General features: G+C 43.7%; 1 protein-coding gene across 3 annotated transcripts in view; it reads left to right on the forward strand.

The window, feature by feature from the left end:
- Positions 1 to 20,943, forward strand: part of TSHZ2 (teashirt zinc finger homeobox 2) — a 507,548-nt gene that overhangs the window by 273,536 nt on the left and 213,069 nt on the right. The window contains exon 2 of one of the 3 annotated variants that reach the window (XM_017944685.3): positions 5,643 to 8,712. In XM_017944685.3, coding sequence (XP_017800174.2) covers positions 5,643 to 8,704 — 3,062 coding nt within the window. In that variant the 3' untranslated portion in view covers positions 8,705 to 8,712. Of the gene's footprint in view, positions 1 to 1,208; positions 8,713 to 20,943 lie in introns of those variants that run through there. The other 2 variants (XM_021920919.2, XM_021920920.2) reach the window with 2 other exon arrangements.

Below are 20,943 nucleotides of genomic sequence, written 5' to 3' on the forward strand. Positions count from 1 at the left end.
TGTTATAACGGTTCCACTTCTACTGCCATTTCTAAAACTGTCAGTGTTTTTACTGTAAACACTACTGTGGACTCACAAGGTGACTACAGAAACGTATGCCCAGCAAAAGTCTGGTATCGAACACCATGCCACCCATGAACTATTTTGCAGAATTTCATTTAAATCATTCTGACTAGAGGTTTGGAAACAATTGAGGTAGTATATTTTTTAAAATAATTGTTTTCCTCTTTTTGTTGTTTTTTTGGGACAGGATCTTGCTCTGTCACCCAGACTGCAGTGCAGTGGCGTGATCACAGCTCACTGCAGCCTCAACCTGCTGGGCTCAAGTGATCCTCCCACCTCAGCCACCCAAGTAGCTGGGACCATAGACATGCACCATTATGCCTGGCTATTTTTTTTAATTTTTTTTTTTATAAATGGTCTTGCTATTTTGCACAGGCTAGTCTCCAACTCCTGGGCTCATGTAATCCTCATGCCTCAGTTTCCCACAAGTACTGAGATTACAGGTGTCAGCCACCATGCCCAGCCATTAACCTTTCATATGAAAGAAAATTTCTGTAGGAAGAAAATAAAATGTTAGGGTTTATTTGTAATTTTTACCCACATACTATTAGGGTAAAACAAATGCAGCATATAAAATATTATTCTCCAATAATATTTCTTCTTTTTTAAATGAAGAATTCAGGGGAAGGCTACTGTAATATGTATGTCTGCTAACACATGTGTAATGTTGTTTGTAGTAGACCAGCTAATGGACTTTATCCATGATAAAATTAGTCCATACTTTCAAAGTTCCCATGTGTGAATCTTTGTTGAATCAAAGTCTGTTCACATTAGGAGCATAGATTCTGATGCTTTTGTGGTCTTGTTGCTTATTCACAGCCTTTATACTTAGGAGTATAAATCCACAGCTCAAAGAAGTTGGACAGCAAGGAAGTTGGTAGCTGGGTTGTTCTGAAAAGATGATTTATGGTGATGCTCTGGTTTTATTTTATTTCATTTCATTTCATTTCATTTCAGACAGAGTCTCACTCTGTTGCCCAGGCTGGAGTGCAGTGTCACAATCTCAGCTCCTTACAACCTCCATCTCCCACTTCATGTGATTCTCCTGCCTCAGTTTCTCGAGTAGCTGGGGTTAAAAACATGCGCCACCACACCTGGCCAATTTTCTTTTTTTTTTTTTTTTTAGTAGAAACTAGGTTTCACCATGTTGGCCAGGCTGGTCTCAAACTCCTGACCTCGGATGATCCGCCCGCCTCAGCCTCCCAAAATGCTGGGATTACAAGTGTGAGCCTCGGCACACAGCTCTGGTTTTATTATTGAGTGAAGTTGATTATTATGATTGTATTTCACATCGATCTACATGGGCTGGGGGTGGGGAGCTCTTTACCCACCAGAAGTACCAATTGCACTGCTGAGGAACGGAGCCAGAGTTTGCAGCTGGAATAAACCTTTTTACTGTATAATCTATTCATTCATTCAAATAGTTTGTCGACATCACTCTGTGCCAGGATGTGAACTGAGCACTGGGGAGGAGCATTCTGACTGCATGGGGATAGATATTCTAACCCTACATACAGTATAAGAAGACATCAATCAATAAACAAATGGGCTTATTTCAGAGTCTGGTAAGTGCTCCAGGGATTTCAGGCAGTAGGGTGATGTGATGGATAGTTACACAGAGCAGGGGAGACATCAGGAAAGGCCTCACTGAGAAGAGCCCATCAGAGCTGAGACTTGATGGAGCCCGCTATGTGATGGTGCAGAAGAAGAACTTTTTGGTCAGAAAAATCTGCAAAGGCAGAAAGCCTCAGTCCGGAGAAGGATTGGTGGGCTCAAGGAAGAGCAAGTAGGCTATTGTTTCCTAGGCAAGAAGAGCAGGCCATGGGTGCTGAGAGAGGAGCAGGGAGGTTGGCCAAGGACACATCCTGCAGGCTCTTGTAGACCATGCTAAGGGTTGAGATTTTACAGTAAGCGCAACAGAAAGACACTGCAGGAGTTAAAACAGAGGGACGTCATGACCTAATCCCTTTTACGAAGAATCTTCTAGCAGTTCCCTGAAGAGCAGACTCTGGGAAGTAGAAGCAGGAAGCTCATTGTCCAACCTAGGGGACAATATGGTGGCCCAGGCTAGGGCAGTGGCCATGGAGTGGGAGAAAAATGTTCTCCTGAGTCAGTAGTTCAGTCAAAGAATGCACCAGATTTGCTCTTGAATCAGTTGTTCCAGGAATGGGGACATCTCATGTGGCCGGAGTCAAGCTGGGGAAATGGATGAAACTGGAAATTTAGGTTGGAAAAGGAAATTTTTGCCACTATGAAGTTCGATCTTCGACCCCCAATCAACAAGGAAGTTCTGTAGAGAACAGTTCTTTCGTCCTGTGCTTTGGCATAACTGTGATAGTTTTCTTTCATTAAATAAGTATTCGTAAGAATACACTTGCCACTCATCCACTTATACTAAGACTTACACATGATGCAATCTTATTAAACAAGTCATCAATAGAGAGAGAGAGACTGATATTCATTATTCATCCAGATCACCCCTGTTCTGGCTGCTTTTCCTCTCTTGCCCCAACTGCTGGTGGCAAACAAAATCACTTAAGTCAAATGAACAGTTTTAGATGTATAATATTGAAATGTGTTTTAAAAAAAAAAACTCCTTGGAACCCTCAGCCATTGTTAAAATACACTCACTTTGACAGATGTTTGGCACTTTTTGTATGAGGCTTTTCTATGCCTTACCTTATCCAGTGCATGAGATTTAGTCTGCTCTGCAGAGGAAAACAGACAAAAAGGGTCTCTCGGCACGAGTTGCTCTTCTGTAAAGGTTATAGTAAACATGTCAATGCCTAATTAAGCAGAAAATTTTATCTGTATTGTGGGGGAGGCGTTTGCTGTCTCTGACTTTTCTTCTGCGGAATCCATTTAGAAGGACAAAGTAGATTGTGAGGTTGAGCTGGTCCGGAAAGCTCTGCTTCCAAATATCAGTGAAAAAAAAAAAGAACACTTCTTTTCTCCTAGTTTGAAAATGACTGTATTGGATGGGCAGAGTGTGTGTGTGTGTGTGTGTGTGTGTGTGTGTGTGTACGCATGGGCGCAAGCATTAGAGTGCATGTATGTATATTTCATCAACATACACACAAAATAACATGAATTACTTCCCAACTTCTTGCTAAATGTCAGGCACGGTGCTAGGCACTGAAAATACTGAGATGAATGAAACCCAGAAACTCCCTTAGCCAATTGTGATGACAGAAAGTCCTCACTGCCACCAAACCCCCAAATTTCTTTACTTGCTTCTTGGTTGCTGTGATTACGTGAGCCATAGGTGTGGTCACCACGTGTCTTAGCCTGGACCATCCTGCTGAATACCTATTGACCCAGCATATGTTCCGGATTAATAGCATTCCCTTCATTCTCAAAGTGACCCTATTTGATTGGTGAAATTTGTCTGATTCCCTGATGTATTTTACTTGGCTCAGTAACAACTTATTTTATCAAGTTGTTATTTAGTGTATTAATTTTATAACAGAGACTTTCTCCTTGAATGGTATACCTATTGTTTGCAAACACACAAGTTAATCCAGGAAAAAGAAAATGGTATGATACCGACAGGAATAATCTAATTCGGCCGTACGGTCATTTTAAACTACAGTTTTCTTGCAAGTTGTGACCGCTTATTAATGGGTTTTGGACTAGATTGAGTAGTTGTTGTTTTTTCAAACCAATTTTTGAGACTAGAGACCAGTAATGCCAATTTAATAAAAAATCCACCTGTCAATTTGCTAGAAAGGTAAAACACACCACACCAATAGCAGGAAAATAACTAACACAACCATAAAACTCATGGCTAGACTGAATTTATATGTTTCATCTTGTTTTATGGTATTCTGTCGCTAAAATCATGGGCTCTTGTCTCCAGTTTTCCCACAGTTTTCCCCTCTGATGTGGTTATCTATTTAGTGACATTTCAATGAAATTCCAGTGCTTAACCTTTAGCCTTTGGGTCTCCTCAAAGGGTTCTTCTTCATTAGGTTGGCAATCCAAAGACAGCGACATCTCCTGTGTTCAGGCATTCTCCCATCAGGCAGACCTGGGTGTATGTCCTCACTCTGCAATGCTAGCTGTGTGGCCTTAGGTGAATTTCCTTACCTTAAAGCCTCAGTTTCCCCCTCTGTGAAATGAAAATAATAGTGGCTACTTCATGCAGATATTAGACAAAATGAAAGAATGCATTTGCAGTGTTTAGTTTACTTCCTAGGAGACAGTAATTGCTCAATAAATATTCTTTATCTTCAGCAGCAGTGGCAGCCTTTGGAGTTGCTGCTTTATCCTAGCAAGGCCCCTTCTCTTCTAATTCTCTGTGCCTGCCTCACTGGATGGCCCTCCAGTGCATGGCCACTCCTTTTCCAAGCTTTGTCCTTAGGGACTGGAAATAACAGAGCCTGCTCTAAGGTTTTCCCCAAGTCACTACCTGCTACAGACAGAGGAGATAGAAGTTCATTAAAAAAAAATTGCATTAAGATTGTGCAGGCCTTGCAAACCTAAAACTGGATCTCCTTTTCTTTGGGACTTCTTTGGTTGCATTTTATCTGCATGGTTCTGAAAAGGCCAGGTGAAGAAAATGAGCCCATAGGCATAATGTCACATTCCCCATCTCCATTGATGGATATTTGCCCATTAATTCCCTTTGCACTGGCTCGCTCATGTCTTCATTTTCCCTATGCAATTACTGGTCCTAAATCCTTTCAGAGAAGGGAAAGCATGCATCCCCAATAGCATTTTGCATCTACAAATCAAATATATAATTGGCATCTCATGACGGGTACCCACAAATCACAGTGCATTTGAAATTACAGGCACAAGATCGAGAGGGCATTTTCAACCTTGTCTGGAAAGGTCTTCATAAACCTGTTTTAGAATAATAAGATAGTCGCCAAATCTCCCATTTTAGCACCATTTGCGATTATTTTAAAGTCATTATATTTGCTGAGCTTATATAATTTTTCAATGATCAATAGATTTTATTTGCATACTCCATAATCTCTCTTCCTGCTGTGTGATTCTCTACAAATAAAAATGTTATAGCAAAAAGACAGTGGCTATCAAAAAATATAATGGCTGTGCATCCAAATTACTTCTGAGCACTCGAAAATGATTTATTTATGGGGTTATATGCCAATATATACAAGTGCCTTGGTAAAGTTTACCATCTAGATGCCAAGAGTCAAGTCTTAGTCTCCTTATGGGCCAACATTCTTCTCTGTAGAGGTATGACTTTAATGGGATATGAATTTCAATCCAGATTTCCTAAAAGTCATACACATGAATTTAGCAACTATCCCACTACAGGAATATTAGAAAGATATTCCTCAAACCTGAAAATTATTAACTTGGGACCCTAGGCATTTATAAAGAATTATGACTCCTGCCAATTAAAAAAAAACACACACACACACACACACAGTAGATGGCACGAAATACACCATTTGGCTTTTCCTGCGTCCATTGCTCACAGTGCATAAAAGTGTAGATCAAGTCACTGTTCAGTTCGGCATGGGAAACACTTAGTCTGTGTGAGGAAATTGGAATGGAATATGGAGCCTGTTACTGTCGTTTCATCGCTGCTTCTTCTCTTGCAGGCTACGCCCAGGAGGAACAGCTGAAAGAAGAGGAGGAAATAAAAGAAGAGGAGGAGGAGGAGGACAGCGGTTCAGTAGCTCAGCTGCAGGGTGGCAATGACACAGGGACGGACGAGGAGCTAGAAACGGGCCCAGAGCAAAAAGGCTGCTTCAGTTACCAGAACTCTCCGGGAAGTCATCTGTCCAATCAGGATGCCGAGAATGAGTCTTTGCTGAGCGACGCCAGTGATCAGGTGTCGGACATCAAGAGTGTCTGCGGCCGAGATGCCTCGGACAAGAAAGCAAACACTCACGTCAAGCTTCCAAACGAAGCGCACAACTGCATGGATAAAATGACTGCTGTCTACGCCAACATCCTGTCGGATTCCTACTGGTCAGGCCTGGGCCTTGGCTTCAAGCTGTCCAGTAGTGAGAGGCGGAACTGTGACACCCGAAACGGCAGCAACAAGAGTGATTTTGACTGGCACCAAGACGCTCTGTCCAAAAGCCTGCAGCAGAACTTGCCTTCTAGGTCCGTCTCGAAACCCAGCCTGTTCAGCTCGGTGCAGTTGTACCGGCAGAGCAGCAAGATGTGCGGGACTGTGTTCACAGGGGCCAGCAGATTCCGGTGCCGACAGTGCAGCGCGGCCTATGACACCCTAGTGGAGTTGACTGTGCACATGAATGAAACGGGCCACTATCAAGATGACAACCGCAAAAAGGACAAGCTCAGACCCACAAGCTATTCAAAGCCCCGGAAAAGGGCTTTCCAGGATATGGACAAGGAGGATGCTCAAAAGGTTCTGAAATGTATGTTTTGTGGCGACTCCTTCGATTCCCTCCAAGATTTGAGCGTCCACATGATTAAAACAAAACATTACCAAAAAGTGCCTTTGAAGGAGCCAGTCCCAACCATTTCCTCGAAAATGGTCACCCCGGCGAAAAAACGCGTTTTTGATGTCAATCGGCCGTGTTCCCCCGATTCAACCACAGGATCTTTTGCAGATTCTTTTTCTCAGAAGAACGCCAACTTGCAGTTGTCCTCCAACAACCGCTATGGCTACCAAAATGGAGCCAGCTACACCTGGCAGTTTGAGGCCTGCAAGTCCCAGATCTTAAAGTGCATGGAGTGTGGGAGCTCCCATGACACCTTGCAGCAGCTCACCACCCACATGATGGTCACAGGTCACTTTCTCAAGGTCACCAGCTCTGCCTCCAAGAAAGGGAAGCAGCTGGTATTAGACCCGCTAGCAGTGGAGAAAATGCAGTCGTTGTCCGAGGCCCCCAACAGTGATTCTCTGGCTCCCAAGCCATCCAGTAACTCAGTATCAGATTGTGCAGCCTCTACAACTGAGCTAAAGAAAGAGAGTAAAAAAGAAAGGCCAGAGGACACCAGCAGGGATGAGAAAGTCGTGAAAAGCGAGGACTATGAAGATCCTCTACAAAAACCTTTAGACCCTACCATCAAATATCAATACCTAAGGGAGGAGGACTTGGAAGATGGCTCAAAGGGTGGAGGGGACATTTTGAAATCTTTGGAAAATACTGTCACCACAGCCATCAACAAAGCCCAAAACGGGGCCCCCAGCTGGAGTGCCTACCCCAGCATCCACGCAGCCTACCAGCTGTCTGAGGGCGCCAAGCCGCCTCTGCCTATGGGATCCCAGGTACTGCAGATCCGGCCTAATCTCACCAACAAGCTGAGGCCCATTGCACCAAAGTGGAAAATGATGCCACTCGTTTCTGTGCCCACACACCTGGCCCCTTACACTCAAATCAAGAAGGAGTCAGAAGACAAAGATGAAGCCGTGAAGGAGTGTGGGAAAGAAAGTCCCCATGAAGAGGCCTCATCTTTCAGCCACAGTGAGGGCGATTCTTTCCGCAAAAGCGAAACGCCTCCAGAAGCCAAAAAGACTGAGCTGGGGTCCCTGAAGGAGGAGGACAAGCTGATGAAAGAGGGCAGCGAGAAGGAGAAACCCCAGCCCCTGGAGCCCACGTCTGCTCTGAGCAATGGGTGCGCCCTCGCCAACCACGCCCCGGCCCTGCCATGCATCAACCCACTCAGCGCCCTGCAGTCCGTCCTGAACAATCACCTGGGCAAAGCCACGGAGCCCTTGCGCTCACCTTCCTGCTCCAGCCCAAGTTCAAGCACAATTTCCATGTTCCACAAGTCAAATCTCAGTGTCATAGACAAGCCGGTCTTGAGTCCCACCTCCACAAGGCCAGCCAGCGTGTCCAGGCGCTACCTGTTTGAGAACAGCGATCAGCCCATCGACCTGACCAAGTCCAAAAGCAAGAAAGCTGAGTCCTCGCAAGCACAATCCTGTACGTCCCCACCTCAGAAGCACGCTCTGTCTGACATCGCCGACATGGTCAAAGTCCTCCCCAAAGCCACCACCCCAAAGCCAGCCTCCTCTTCCAGGATCCCTCCCATGAAGCTGGAAATGGATGTCAGACGCTTTGAGGATGTCTCCAGTGAAGTCTCAACTTTGCATAAAAGAAAAGGCCGGCAGTCCAACTGGAATCCTCAGCATCTTCTGATTCTACAAGCCCAGTTTGCCTCAAGCCTCTTCCAGACGTCAGAGGGCAAATACCTGCTGTCTGATCTGGGCCCACAAGAGCGTATGCAAATCTCGAAGTTTACGGGACTCTCAATGACCACTATCAGTCACTGGCTGGCCAACGTCAAGTACCAGCTTAGGAAAACGGGCGGGACGAAATTTCTAAAAAACATGGACAAAGGCCACCCCATCTTTTATTGCAGTGACTGTGCCTCCCAGTTCAGAACCCCTTCTACCTACATCAGTCACTTAGAATCTCACCTGGGTTTCCAAATGAAGGACATGACTCGCTTGTCAGTGGACCAGCAAAGCAAGGTGGAGCAAGAGATCTCCCGGGTATCGTCGGCTCAGAGGTCTCCGGAAACAATAGCTGTCGAAGAGGACACAGACTCTAAATTCAAGTGTAAGTTGTGCTGTCGGACATTTGTGAGCAAACATGCAGTAAAACTCCACCTAAGCAAAACGCACAGCAAGTCACCCGAGCACCATTCACAGTTTGTAACAGACGTGGATGAAGAATAGCTCTGCAGGTATGAGTTTGCTCCGAGGCATTGCGACTAGCCTGGTGAGGAGCTTCTTACAGGGAGATGGGTCTGCTTAGAGGCAGCTAGTGTCTCCCAATGCCAAGCAGGGTAGTCGCTTGCTTGAGTAGGATTTATTTTTATGAAAGACCAGAACATGAAAACTAAGTCCTAAGCATTCTCTCAAGTTCTCCAGTCTAGAGCTGGGAACTAGAATAAAATGGGTTTAGAGAGATACAGTTCACAGATTACTACTGCTTTTTCTAGGACTTCATCATCCATAATCCTGAATTACCCAAGGCAAGCTCAAGTGTCCAGCCAAGGCTATCTTTCATTTTAATTATTAGATACTAACTTCTGTCACCATTCCATTTCACCACTCTACCTTTCCATAGCAATGCCAATGACTTATAAGGTGACAAAAAGGTGAGCAATGAAAGAAAGATTGGAGAGTGCTAGAAGTAGTTACTATATAGAGATTCTTTCATCAACTCATGAATAGCTGGAAGTTGTCTTTAGGATTGTTACTTGTAATTAATGCTTTTTGCAGCTTACTTTTTAGCCATTGCCACCTTCCACCCTCTTCCCTTTGGTTATTTTCTACATTACATGTCCTGTGAATGAGCATGTGTCCTAAACAGGTTGGTAGAAAAATATTCTTCTTCGCAAAACATTGAGATGAAAAGGGAAGAAGCTTATTTTCTTCTTTCATCTTTTGGTTGTCTTGTGGATAGGCCAATATTAGAGCCCACCTTTAACAAAGATAGAGGTAATGTGTGCCCTTGAGGTTTCATTTCACATAAAGAAACAAATGGCTTTCTGTATACTTAGTGTGCATGGAGTCCCACAGCTTGAAGATAATTTGCATCATGTATCATAGAAGTTCCATGCCTTATATAGTCATCCATGCCCAGACCATTTGTATCATTTTTAGGAAACAGGGCCGAGACCAAGGTCAAATTAGTCTGCCGAGACCTGGCAGATTAGTTTCACCAGCCATTTTCAAATTGAGTATAAGCAAGGCTGAGTCTTAACAAATCTCTTTCATTTGCCTATTTGTGTTTTCTGTACTTCTTTTTCTCTCCCTTCCAGCACGATGCCCCCACACACTAAGAGCCCTCCTATGTGTTCACGTGTTCCTCCACCTTCGGCCATTCCCCAAGACGGGAACCCAACCTGAACTAAACCTTCCGCACTGACCAATCCAGTTTATGTCATGCTAAGTTACAGATTTGCTCCTAACTAATTAGCTCTTAATTAATTCGCAATCAAATATGAAAAACTAATAACCTATAATCGCTCACCACCCCCTATTGTCAGAGCATTGGTTTATAAATAGAAGACTTTCAGAACAAGCTAGAAAGGTAGGACACTAGGAGAGTTCCAGGTAGAGAGCGGTATTTACATGGCATGGCTTTGGGCTCGCCTCACATCAGACAGAGAGGCTTACTGAGTGTGAGGATGGCCAAGATGAAATAAAAAGTTCAAATATCTGACCTGGGGCTTTCCCCTGAGTGAGGAGATCTATGCTTCTGATGGAGAGTAGTCCTCCTATAACTCTAATTGCTATCTGGTCCCAAATGAAGACTATCTTTTTGGTTTGCATGTTTTTATCATGATGATTAAATGTGTTATTGGCAGATTCTTCTCATTCTTTCCAAGCATGATTTGTTCAGCTCACGGAATTGAAAGAAAAGCCAAAATGCATCCATTGAATTCACACCTGAGCTTGGGGCTCGACAGCGTCCTATTTATTTGCTATATAACATTTTAAATCTTATATAACTTGCCATTATGTTTTCCTGGTTCTTTAAAAAAAAAAAAGGGTGGGGGGGTGGCACATACACAGAATACCTAGGGAGAAGAAAGATATTTCAAATCCAGTAGTGGTGGGTTGAAACCATGGTGAAGAGGACAAACAGGTAATATTTATTTGTACTATAACAAAGACCACTTTTCCGCCTGTTAGGTTTGTAATCTTTTTTAGAAAATTAATATAATTGCCAAAACATTGTGATATGTAGATAGGAAGAGGGAAGGGGAAAAAAAGCTTGATCCATCGTCAGTCAGAATCTGGAATGTATGATACCTGTTCTAGGGATTCAAAGGTAAACCAATAATTTGGAAAAACATATACAAAAGGTACTTACAAATCTGTTAAATACATAGATAAGATAGCCATTTTGGCACCTCCCTGCGTTTGTACAGGATGAGTATATCTAATTTGGACCTCAAAAGCACCGTATTAGTGTTTTCGTTATACCATACCAAAGCTCCATCCTTACAAGCACCATTAGGCTGCGGTTCTGAGAGGATTGAAGAAAAACAGGTTTGAGTGTTTGGGACTCACTCAAAGCTATGGGCATGTATGTATGATTTGTGAACAGAAAAGATGGTGCAGGTACTATCTGTGTTTGTGTTCATCCCAATAATACTCCTATCTGCCTGAAGGTTTCCTCCATCTGTACAAAGGTCGATTCTTGGTGCTTTGGTCATCTTAGAAAAAAATGCCTCCACCCCCGGGGTCCTCTTTTAGAACAACATTTATGCAATACCTTGCCCATTGCTTAGAATGATGCATGTAAGGTTTGTAAATGGTCATGAAATGACATCACTGTTGTCTGGAACTCTAATCTTAGTTGTAATGCATGATAGCACAAATTGTGCAAAATGACATGATCTTTTAGAAAGTAGGATCAAGATTTCATGGAAAATTTGAGAGCTTTAACCTATCTATGTGTTCTGAAACACACAACTTTTGATCTGAATTTTCTTTCCTTTATCAGATATATCTTAAATCCTGCAAAATGCTCTGCCAAATATTAAATGTAACTTTTCATTAAAAATTCATTAGAAAATATTAAGTGTGCATCTCTATTTTAGGACATAAGTAATCTAGAACAATTTCAATAGGTATCTGTATGTATCTTTAAAAGCCACATGCTCTTGACTAATAGAAATTAAACTGAGAGCAAATCAATGAGTCTGAAATGCATAAAGGCTTGAAATTATAGTCATTACTGTGTAATATAGTGTACAAGTTTAACGGCACACCTAGCCTTGAAATCGTTGGCAGGAAAGTATTCTAGTCCAATGAGCTGCCACTTCTGTTGTGGGCAGCTTGATAAAAACATATGTTCAGGGTGAAAAGCGTGTAAGGTTGCCAGACAAAATACAGAATGGATGTCCAGTTAAATTTATATTTCAGATAAATTATAAATATGTTTTGAGTGTAAATCTGGCCCAAATATTGCATAGGCCATACTTATATTTTAAAAGTATTCATTGTTTATCAGAATTCAAATTTAACTGGGCATCCTGTATTTTTATTAGCTAAATCTGGCAATCTTAATAGCATAGATTATATGGCAATTGGGAAGAATAAAACAGCCCGGACAAATTAATGTCTATTAATGGCATCAACCATTCCTTCCTCCGTTAAATAAATATTCCTCCGTTTCATCCTCTTTTCCCTCCTTTGTTCCTTCATTCCTTCCTCTTTCCCTTCTTTTCTTCCTTCCTTTTTTCTTTCCTTCCTTCTTTTCTTCCTTCCCTGCATTACTTTCATCCTTCAACAAATATTGGTTGTGCTTTTACTATGCACTGGACTCTATTATATTTAACAATGGAAGTATAATAGTGAAGCAGCAGTTCTACCAATTATAATAGCAAAATGTGCCAGGCCTTGCAGCAAACACTTTGCAAACATTATTTTACTTTATTCTCACAAACAGCCCTACGAAGTGGAGGTTGATTCACTCATGATAGGGAGGAGAAAATGGAGGCAGAGAAATTCTGCCTGAATTCCCCAAGGTCCTGCAATCTCTGAGCCTCACTCATTCATTATGACATATCTAGAAAGTCATCGTTCCACAGCAAGCACTGTGCTAATTCCCAGGGAGTAAGCCATAACCAGGACAAGAGTCTGCCTTTGAGGCTAGTGGCAGACAAATAGATGAAAAACTCTAAGGGAAATGCTGAAAGGAGCACACAGGAGGTGGCTCTGCCTGGTTCTGGGGGAAGCCAGGATGGGGAACAGTGGTCTCAGAGGCAGTGTTTGGAAAAGAATGCCCAATTCACCCGCTTTCATGAAAACATGCCCCACTTCTACATCTATATGATGTGGACATAGTATCCTTCTCATAGGAAGGTTGTGAGAATTAAATGTATGTAATTATTTTCCTTAAAGCCCGTAGTAGGTTTACAAGAAAAGCACATAGTAGGTCTATAAGAAAAGCAAGTTCTAGGCAGAGCCACTGCATGCTCTTACCATGCTCTGTAGCCTCACCTGCAGCATAGAGAACTCGCAGCAACTTCTCAACTCTAACTAATTAATAATCCTCCAAAACCTCAACCTGCTCTTTGATTCAGATGACAATGACAGTGAAACTATCATTGACTGGCCTCTTTTTATAACTCAGGCGTAATTATTCATATTATCCTCATTTTGCAGAGAGGTAAACCAAAGCTCCAAGAGTTTCATGATTTGTCCAAGAGCATAAAACTAAGCCTGGAGGCAGGATTCGAACCCAGGACTGTCCAATGCTCATCAACTTTCTCCTGCGCCTTAGTTTCCTCCTCCTTGCCTGATGGTTTCTAGGCAATACTCATGGCCAGATGTGCCTCCAACAGCCCAGAGAAAAAGCTGTAAAATGTGGCCTAAAAGTTGAGAAGAGAAAGGGCACTTTCCTGGGTCTTTTGGAGGCTCCAGCTATCAAACATTGCAACTCAGGGGCCCAGGACTGACCTGCAGGGTAAAGCAGAACATGCTTGTTCTCTTTCTTTTAATGCTCTTGTTCAATCAGGTAATTATACATTTGCCGTATGGTGTCTAACCAAGAAATGACCCAAATTCCAGTGAAAATATAGATACCTAAGATTAAAAAAGAACATCCTCATTCTGACCCTTGGGAATTCATTTTAGGGAGACGAAATGAGAACTGAGAAACAGGGTCAAGTATAAGACTGTAGCATCTCTCAAGCAGCAAGAAACCAATGCATCGTCCTCCTTAACATTTGCATTTTTTCAAAAGGATCTGGCTTAACTCCGTGTACGCATCTCAGCCTCCATTGTACCTTCCCCCTCATTTGGACTTTTGAATGCTCAATCCTGACGTGTATAATTTGGTGCTTTAATATAGAGTAACATTATTTTTCATTTACTCCAATCTGCCATCAGTATCATCTTTTCATTTAACCAGATGCAATTCTTTTTTCTTTCGCTAAATTGAAAATCCATGAGCGACAGGGAGTGCAATGTTTTAATTAGCTCATATTTTTTATATGGATTTATGTCTTTAAAATACATTTGTGTAATTCTTCAGCTAAATTAAAAACGTCTTTCTGCGAAAGTGAGGAGGGGAAAATAAAGAGCTAAATTGTGTCATTAGCTTAGGTGGTTGCAGAGGAGGAGCAGAATCTAGTGGAGGTTCACACGGTTGCCAGAGCTGCTTCCTGTGAGGCTTTTGAACTTGCCCTTCCTGCAAAGAAGTCTTTCTCCATAAAGACCTCTCAAAAAATGGCTTAGGGAGGATTTTTTTTTTTTTAGGGCCTCTAGTAAGTAAACAAGCAGTTACCTTCACTGAGCTAATTTGAAACTCAACCTGCCGCCAAACAAACAGAGAAAAAGAAGTCATAATGATAAACAGTTTTCCCTGCATTTCTCTTTGTCTTTTTTTTTTTTTAACTATCAAGTTTAAAGCTTTCCACGATGCTTTTTTCTACTTTCTAGGAGACAAGTGACATTCCGTGGTAAATGGGAGAAAAAGCCATGCAGAACTGAAATCTCTCTAACGCATTGACACTAACTTGCCCTCTATTGTTGGAAATGAGCAGGCGTTCATGATTGTTCATCAAACGGCTCCTAATGCAGTTAAAGCATTCAGCTATAATTTCTCCTTGCATTTATAATTACTGTCATAGACTGCACACCTCGGTGAGCAGATTAAAGCTATAAACTATTTAGCCTCGGCTCTAAGACGAGGAACTTGATTTGTCTGGCAGGAGTTATTTGTTAGGGAGCTTGACACTTCACATAAAAATGACTCAACTTGATGAAGAACAATGCAGTTTTAGCAATGCGGGGATTTTAAATCAGTCATGACGCCACGCCCTGCAAGAATCGCAGGGCAGTTTGTTAAATGATATGTAGGCCAGGGAGATAAGGGAATGTGTTAAGGGTACCAAAATAGAAGAGGATTTGGTGTGCAGTTGCCTTCTTTCCTGACTCTCTCCTGGAAGATCAGGAGTTTGTTGAAAATCAGTGCATGTCATGTTCTCCTATTAAATCCAGTGTAAATGTTATGTGAGGCTCACCTGGAGGGGAAAGGGATGCCAGCAGCCACAGGCACATGTCACATTTGGGGGTTTTACAGAACTCTGTGTGGCTGTTGAGAAAATTCTCCTCCAGAAGCCCAAGAAGCCAGGAGTATAAGGAAAATGGGTGTTTGATTTGGTTTGTTTCCTGGAACATGTTTGTGTGTTTCTTTGGGTATTTATTTATTTGTTTACTTACAGGAGGCACAGAATATATTTAGGCACAGAAGGTGTTTCCATGGGGCTGATTCTATACCTTTTATCTGTGACAATAAACAAAAAACAGATATTTTCCAACTCAGACATCTTCTAATTGTTGTGACTGAGAGCTGCTTCTCAATGAATTTTGGGCAAATTTGACTTGCCACAGAATCATCTCCCACCTACCCATACTTCATAGCCATCAATAAACACAAATTTACCTTAAAACTGGCATTCAGCATCAAGACTGTTGAATGTTTATTTGCAGCAAACAGTGGATACCAGTTCCCAAATATTAGGGATCATGAAGACAAGTGCTCCCAGGGCTGGGCGGTGACCTGGAGGACCCTAGCATGCTGGCAGGGACAGTCACAGGGAAGCAAGGAGGCCTTGCACAGCACCAGTGGTTTCCAAAGAAGTAGCAAATCCAGATCTTTGTGGGACCTCCCCAGTGTTTTAGTCGAGAGGTTTTTTTTATGGATGTGGTTTGGTTTGGTTTGGGTTTTGGTTTGTTTTGTTGTTGTTGTTCTGAACACCCTTCAAGCCAAACAAAGTATATCAGAGACCAGATTCAACTCCTAGGCTGCTGGTTTGCAGCCCCTGGATCTGGTGGCAGGTCAGGTGGAGACACTGGCCCTGTTTCTCGGTGGTCTTTGTCCCCTCTTCCTCAAGGTAACCCCACTAGGGCTTTGGGCTCTTACATGAATGCCGCTTGTCCCCATCTCAGAGGATACTGGGCTGTTCTTTAGGAAACTCTACTTCCTTCTTCTTAAGATTTCATCAGGTTGCTGCTACTCAGAGGAGAGGGGCAGGCTGGGCTCCGCTGGAGAGGAACCAACCATTCAGGCTTACCCAGGACTTGGCCGGAAGGGTTCCAGGGATTCGAGACTGAAACCAGAAAATTCCAGACAAACCAGGCGAGTTGGTCACCCTGCTCTCCTAATATACTCTGGTTTCTTTGCAGATTATATAAATCTTTTGCCTTCTACTGATACATCTCTTGCCTTAGGGCGCAATACTCACTACTGGCATAGCTTGCAAAATGGTGTGTGTTCTCTACTCCTTATAATATTTAGTCAATGCTGTTACCCAGCACATTTGACCTATGGTATTTGTCTAATCCTCACAGCAAAACTGCAAAGTAAATATTATACCCGTTTTAGAGATGAGAAAGCTGAGGCTCAGAGAAGGTGTTTCAGATGCCCAAGACCCACAGCAGCAGGTAGCGGAGCTGAGACTCCAGGCCAGAGCCGTCAGAATTGGAGCACAGGGTTCCTTACACAGCACTGGGCAGCCAGTGCTCAACTTCAGTGTACATGGAACAGACAATGTTTCGAAGTGTGGTGCCTTTAAAGTGCATAGTCTTAGTGAGCTGATTTTTGAACATGTGTAACGGTGCCTCAGCTATATTTGCTGCAAAGAGTGGAATCTTCTTGCCTGCCAAAACCCCCGGCCCAAAGGATGTATATCCAGAGTGAGCAAGTGTTTCTAAAGTTTCACCAACTTAAGCCCAAATATATGCTCTTACAAGCTACCCAGCACTCGTGCCAGTAGGCAAAGGACTATGGCTAAAGGCGATTTTGTTCAATGAAGTTAGCCTTCAAGTTACTGCTCCGTGATATGTGTAGATTTTTTTTTATACAAAGCTTCTCCCTTTATTCACTCAGGTGCTCTACGGGGAGCACTCACTGTAGGTTAGGAGCTGGCCTTCCTGTCGGGGAGATGGACAGACAAACAGTGTCATAATGATGAAAAACAAGGCAGTGTGGAGGGCCAGAGGGCACTATGGCCTGCCGGTTTACAAGGAGCTCAGGGGAAGGCCGCATTGGGAGGGTCTGTTTATGTTGAGACTGGCCAAGCAGCACTTAGAGGGGTTCCCAAGAAGCCGTAAGAGTACCTGCTCCTCTCCAAGCACTGAAGGCAGGAGCAGGCCTGGTGGATCCAAAGATGTATCAAGGGTCAGGGGAGACACAGCTTGGGGAGCAAGGGGACAGCATTGAAAATGAAAGCTGGAGAAAGAGGCCAGGGCCAGAGCACTCAGGGGTGGGGAAGATGGGGAGAAATAAGGCCTAGAGAGGTTCAGTGACTTACCCCAGGCCACACAGCTAATAGACGTCACACATCCAAAGAAAGTCCCAGTGAGAACATTGAAATGCATTGAGCCAGACAGGGAAGGCGCACTGAGGGAGCTTGGAAGATTCTAAATTTCAGATTTTCAATGCCAGGAAGGCTGAGACAAGGGAGAGACTGGCAAGCATGAGAGAGGCTTGAGAGGTGTTGGAGGTGAGCAGGGACAGGGTCGGGGTGCAGCAAGTCATGGCAGGGGAGTGAGGAAGGAGGAAAGGAGGTCTGGTGGCTGCCAGGTACAACACAGGGGAGGCTGCTGTTTCTTTCCTCCTCCAGCCCCGCAGCGCTAACCCACTCTGTGGGGGCTCAGCCCACCTCTGTGAGCTGGTCTTCCTTTTTCTGTTGTGTAATAGGCGCATGGCAGTAAATGCCACCTCCCTGGCTCCCTCGGGGAAGCCCCACGGCTCGATTATTCCTGAGAATTGGTGACATTCTGTGGCTGCTCCTTGTGGGGGAGGCACAGGTCTGGCCCACCTGTTGATTTTTGTTCACTTCTTGCTGTCACTTTTGAAAGAGAGGAAGGTTTTACATACACATAAGTAATTAATTTTGTTCTTTCTTATTCTGAACGCCCCACACCTCAGCAGAAAACCAGAAACACTTCTTCAGGACAGAGAGGCACAGGAGAGCAATCTGAGAGAAATTGTTTTCCCTTTCTCCCTCCCTTCCTCCTTTCTTCCCTCCCTTCTTTTCTTTCTTTTTACCGATATTTATCAGACACTTCTTACAGACACTGGGACTATAACAGGGAAATATACAAGCTCCCTGCCCTTGGGAAGCTTAGAATCTGACCCTCCACTTTAGACTGAGGCTCGAGAGAAGCTATTTGGCCACAGCTACACCAATTTTACCTGCAGTGGGATAAGATCTAAAAGTTAGACTTCCTGGGTTTTATGGGAACACCAAGGAGAAACATCTAATCCAGGATGGGGGTCAAGGGTGGAGGAGGACACGGGGAGTCTGGGAGGGCTTCCTGCATGGGAGCCCCGATTCTGAGACTTTCAAGATGAGCAGAGAGAAGTCAGGAGAAGAGAGATGAAGGAGGGACACAGCGTGGAAAGAGAACAACAGAAAAGGAAATCTAGAAACAAAAAGAAGTTCAATTCGTGCGCTCTGCCCCACGCCCAGAAATTGTTTCCTCGTTTTCACTAATCTGACATAAATAACTGGACACTCCAGCTCTGACAAGGCTGGGCCCTGTGTTTTCACCCCTCCACTTAGAGGATCACTTCTAGTTCAAGGCAACACAGTTTGTTCTCTCAATGCACCTACGCACTCTCACCTCAAATAAGAAACCATTTATTTTGGATTTTCCAAAATACCAAAAATAATTCTCATTGTCCCATCATTGCTACTAGTAAGAATAATATGGCTATAATAATAGTTAATTGTGTCATTCATAAATCCAAAAGTATTTGTGTGCATGTACTTTTTCTCAAGCCCTATATAAGGCTCTAGGGATAGAGTGGAATCACAAACAATGACACTTCTTGGCCTTGTGGAGTTCTAGTCTAGCAGGGGAGGCTGATCGATGAGGTGTTTTTTTTTTTTGTTTGTTTGTTTGTTTTTTTTTTGAGATGCAGCCTCACTCTGTCACACAGGCTAGAGAACAGTGGCGCGATCTCGGCTCACTGCAACCTTTGCCTCCCGGGTTCAAGCAATTCTCCTGCCTCAGCCTCCTGAGTAGCTGAGCTTACAGGTGCCGCCACCGCGCTCAGCTAATTTTCTGTGTTTTTAGTAGAGAAGGGGTTTCACCATGTTGGCCAGGCTGATCTCGAACTCCTGACCTCAGGTGATTTGCCCACCTTGGCCTCCCAAAGTGCTGGGATTACAGGCATGAGCCACCACGCCCGGCCTCGATGATGATTATATGACCACACAGGTGAACGTTGATAGCACTGGTAGGAGTGCCACCTATGAGGCTGCAAGGGAAACAAAGTCTCTAGCAGGGGCTTTGACCTGGCACAGAGATCAGGGTAGACCTTGAGGGAAGATGGGAAGGGCCTCAGTGCTAGCGAGCTGAAACAGGAAGTGTGTTCCAGGCAGAGGGAAGAGCCTGTGTCGAGGCTCCGAGGCCAGTGAGAAGAGGGACAAGTACAGGTGCCTGAAAGAAAGTCAGTGAGGGGAAGGGAGAGGGAGAGCACGGGTGATGTGAAATGAGGCTCCAGTGATGCAGTTTCTCTTAATATTTCAGCCTGTGCTCAGATCCTTAAAGGCGCTATTCAGGTCTTTCAATAATCTCACAGGATGGGTGCTAGTCATTCATTTTACATAAGAGGAAACTGAGGCCTAGAAATAATGAAAAGCCCCAGCCTCATAGTCCATGGCAGAGAGAGAATGCGAGTCCAGCTTAGACCCTACACATGTGTTCCTTCTACCACATGACTCCTGTAGTCACGTCATCCCCTGCCTGTACCTACAAAGGGCTGTTTAAAGATGCCCAGTAGATGCTGTGAGGACTTAAAAACAATACATGTTCAGATTGCTGAAAGGAGCCGGCACAAATTGGATGGCAGTGAAGGTCCTTGCAGCCCCCTGTCTCCTGCCTTAGTTTGTGTTGAGGATTAGGTCAGATAGTGCACAGGGGTGGGGAATGTCGGCGTGGATCTCACACACACAGCAAGTGACTGAGGAACTGCTTCCCTCTCGATTCCCTTCCCCCTGACCCCCAGCCCTTGATCACCTACTTTAAAGAAAAAAACCCTTTCATTTACTTAGGGTTTAAACTAAGATGTGAAATGGATAGTGCCACTTTATTTGAAGGAATAAAGAGGGATTGTAAGTATAGATTCATCTAAAACAGCTCTGGGAGGGGTCGGGGGGACGAAAGATATATCCCTGAGAAAAAACGGAATGTAGCATTAACCTGCATTTCCTTCCCTCCAACTTTCCCATTCTCTTCCTGCCACCAGCCACTTTGCAAAACTCCACTTGCCACATCACACATTTGCTGATGGCTAAGCCATGCTTGGGAAGAACTGCACTGGAGTTTTCAGTAAGATGATGAGGATAGTGATGATCATGATGATATGACGATGGTGATGATGAGGAGGAGGAGGATCTGATGATGAGGATATGATGATGATTAAATGTTGTAAGACACTAACTTAGAATAGTGCCTGGCACACTATCCATTATCAGAAATATCCGTGTCATCGATATTGACACAGGACTAACATTTATGGAGCACTGTTTGAATCACCATATAGGTTAATTATATGATCAGTAACAATGAAGTGAAAGGAACCTCTTCTTTTAATCCTTTTTTGATAAAATAACTTAATATATTCTCCTATCATCTCTGAGAGGTAGATGGAGACCCTACCTTCATTTACTAATTTACCTTTAGGGAGACTGAGGCATTTGTCCGTAAAACTGGGAGCTATGTAAGAACCTGGCCACAGTGAAATGCACCTGTGGATTTCTGATACTATATCCTCGTGCCCACGCCTGGCTTCTGCTTGTTTCCCCCCAATAGATGCATCTGCAACTCTCTTCTGAGGATATCCCCCAGCTCCTGCAGCTGCTCTCCTTGCACACACAGAGAGCCCTTGGTGCCTGCAAGTGTGTGCCCCTGGCTGGCCTGTATGACTGATG

This window comes from Papio anubis, chromosome 16 (genome assembly GCF_008728515.1).
Source record: "Papio anubis isolate 15944 chromosome 16, Panubis1.0, whole genome shotgun sequence".
Taxonomy (NCBI): Eukaryota; Metazoa; Chordata; class Mammalia; order Primates; family Cercopithecidae; genus Papio; species Papio anubis.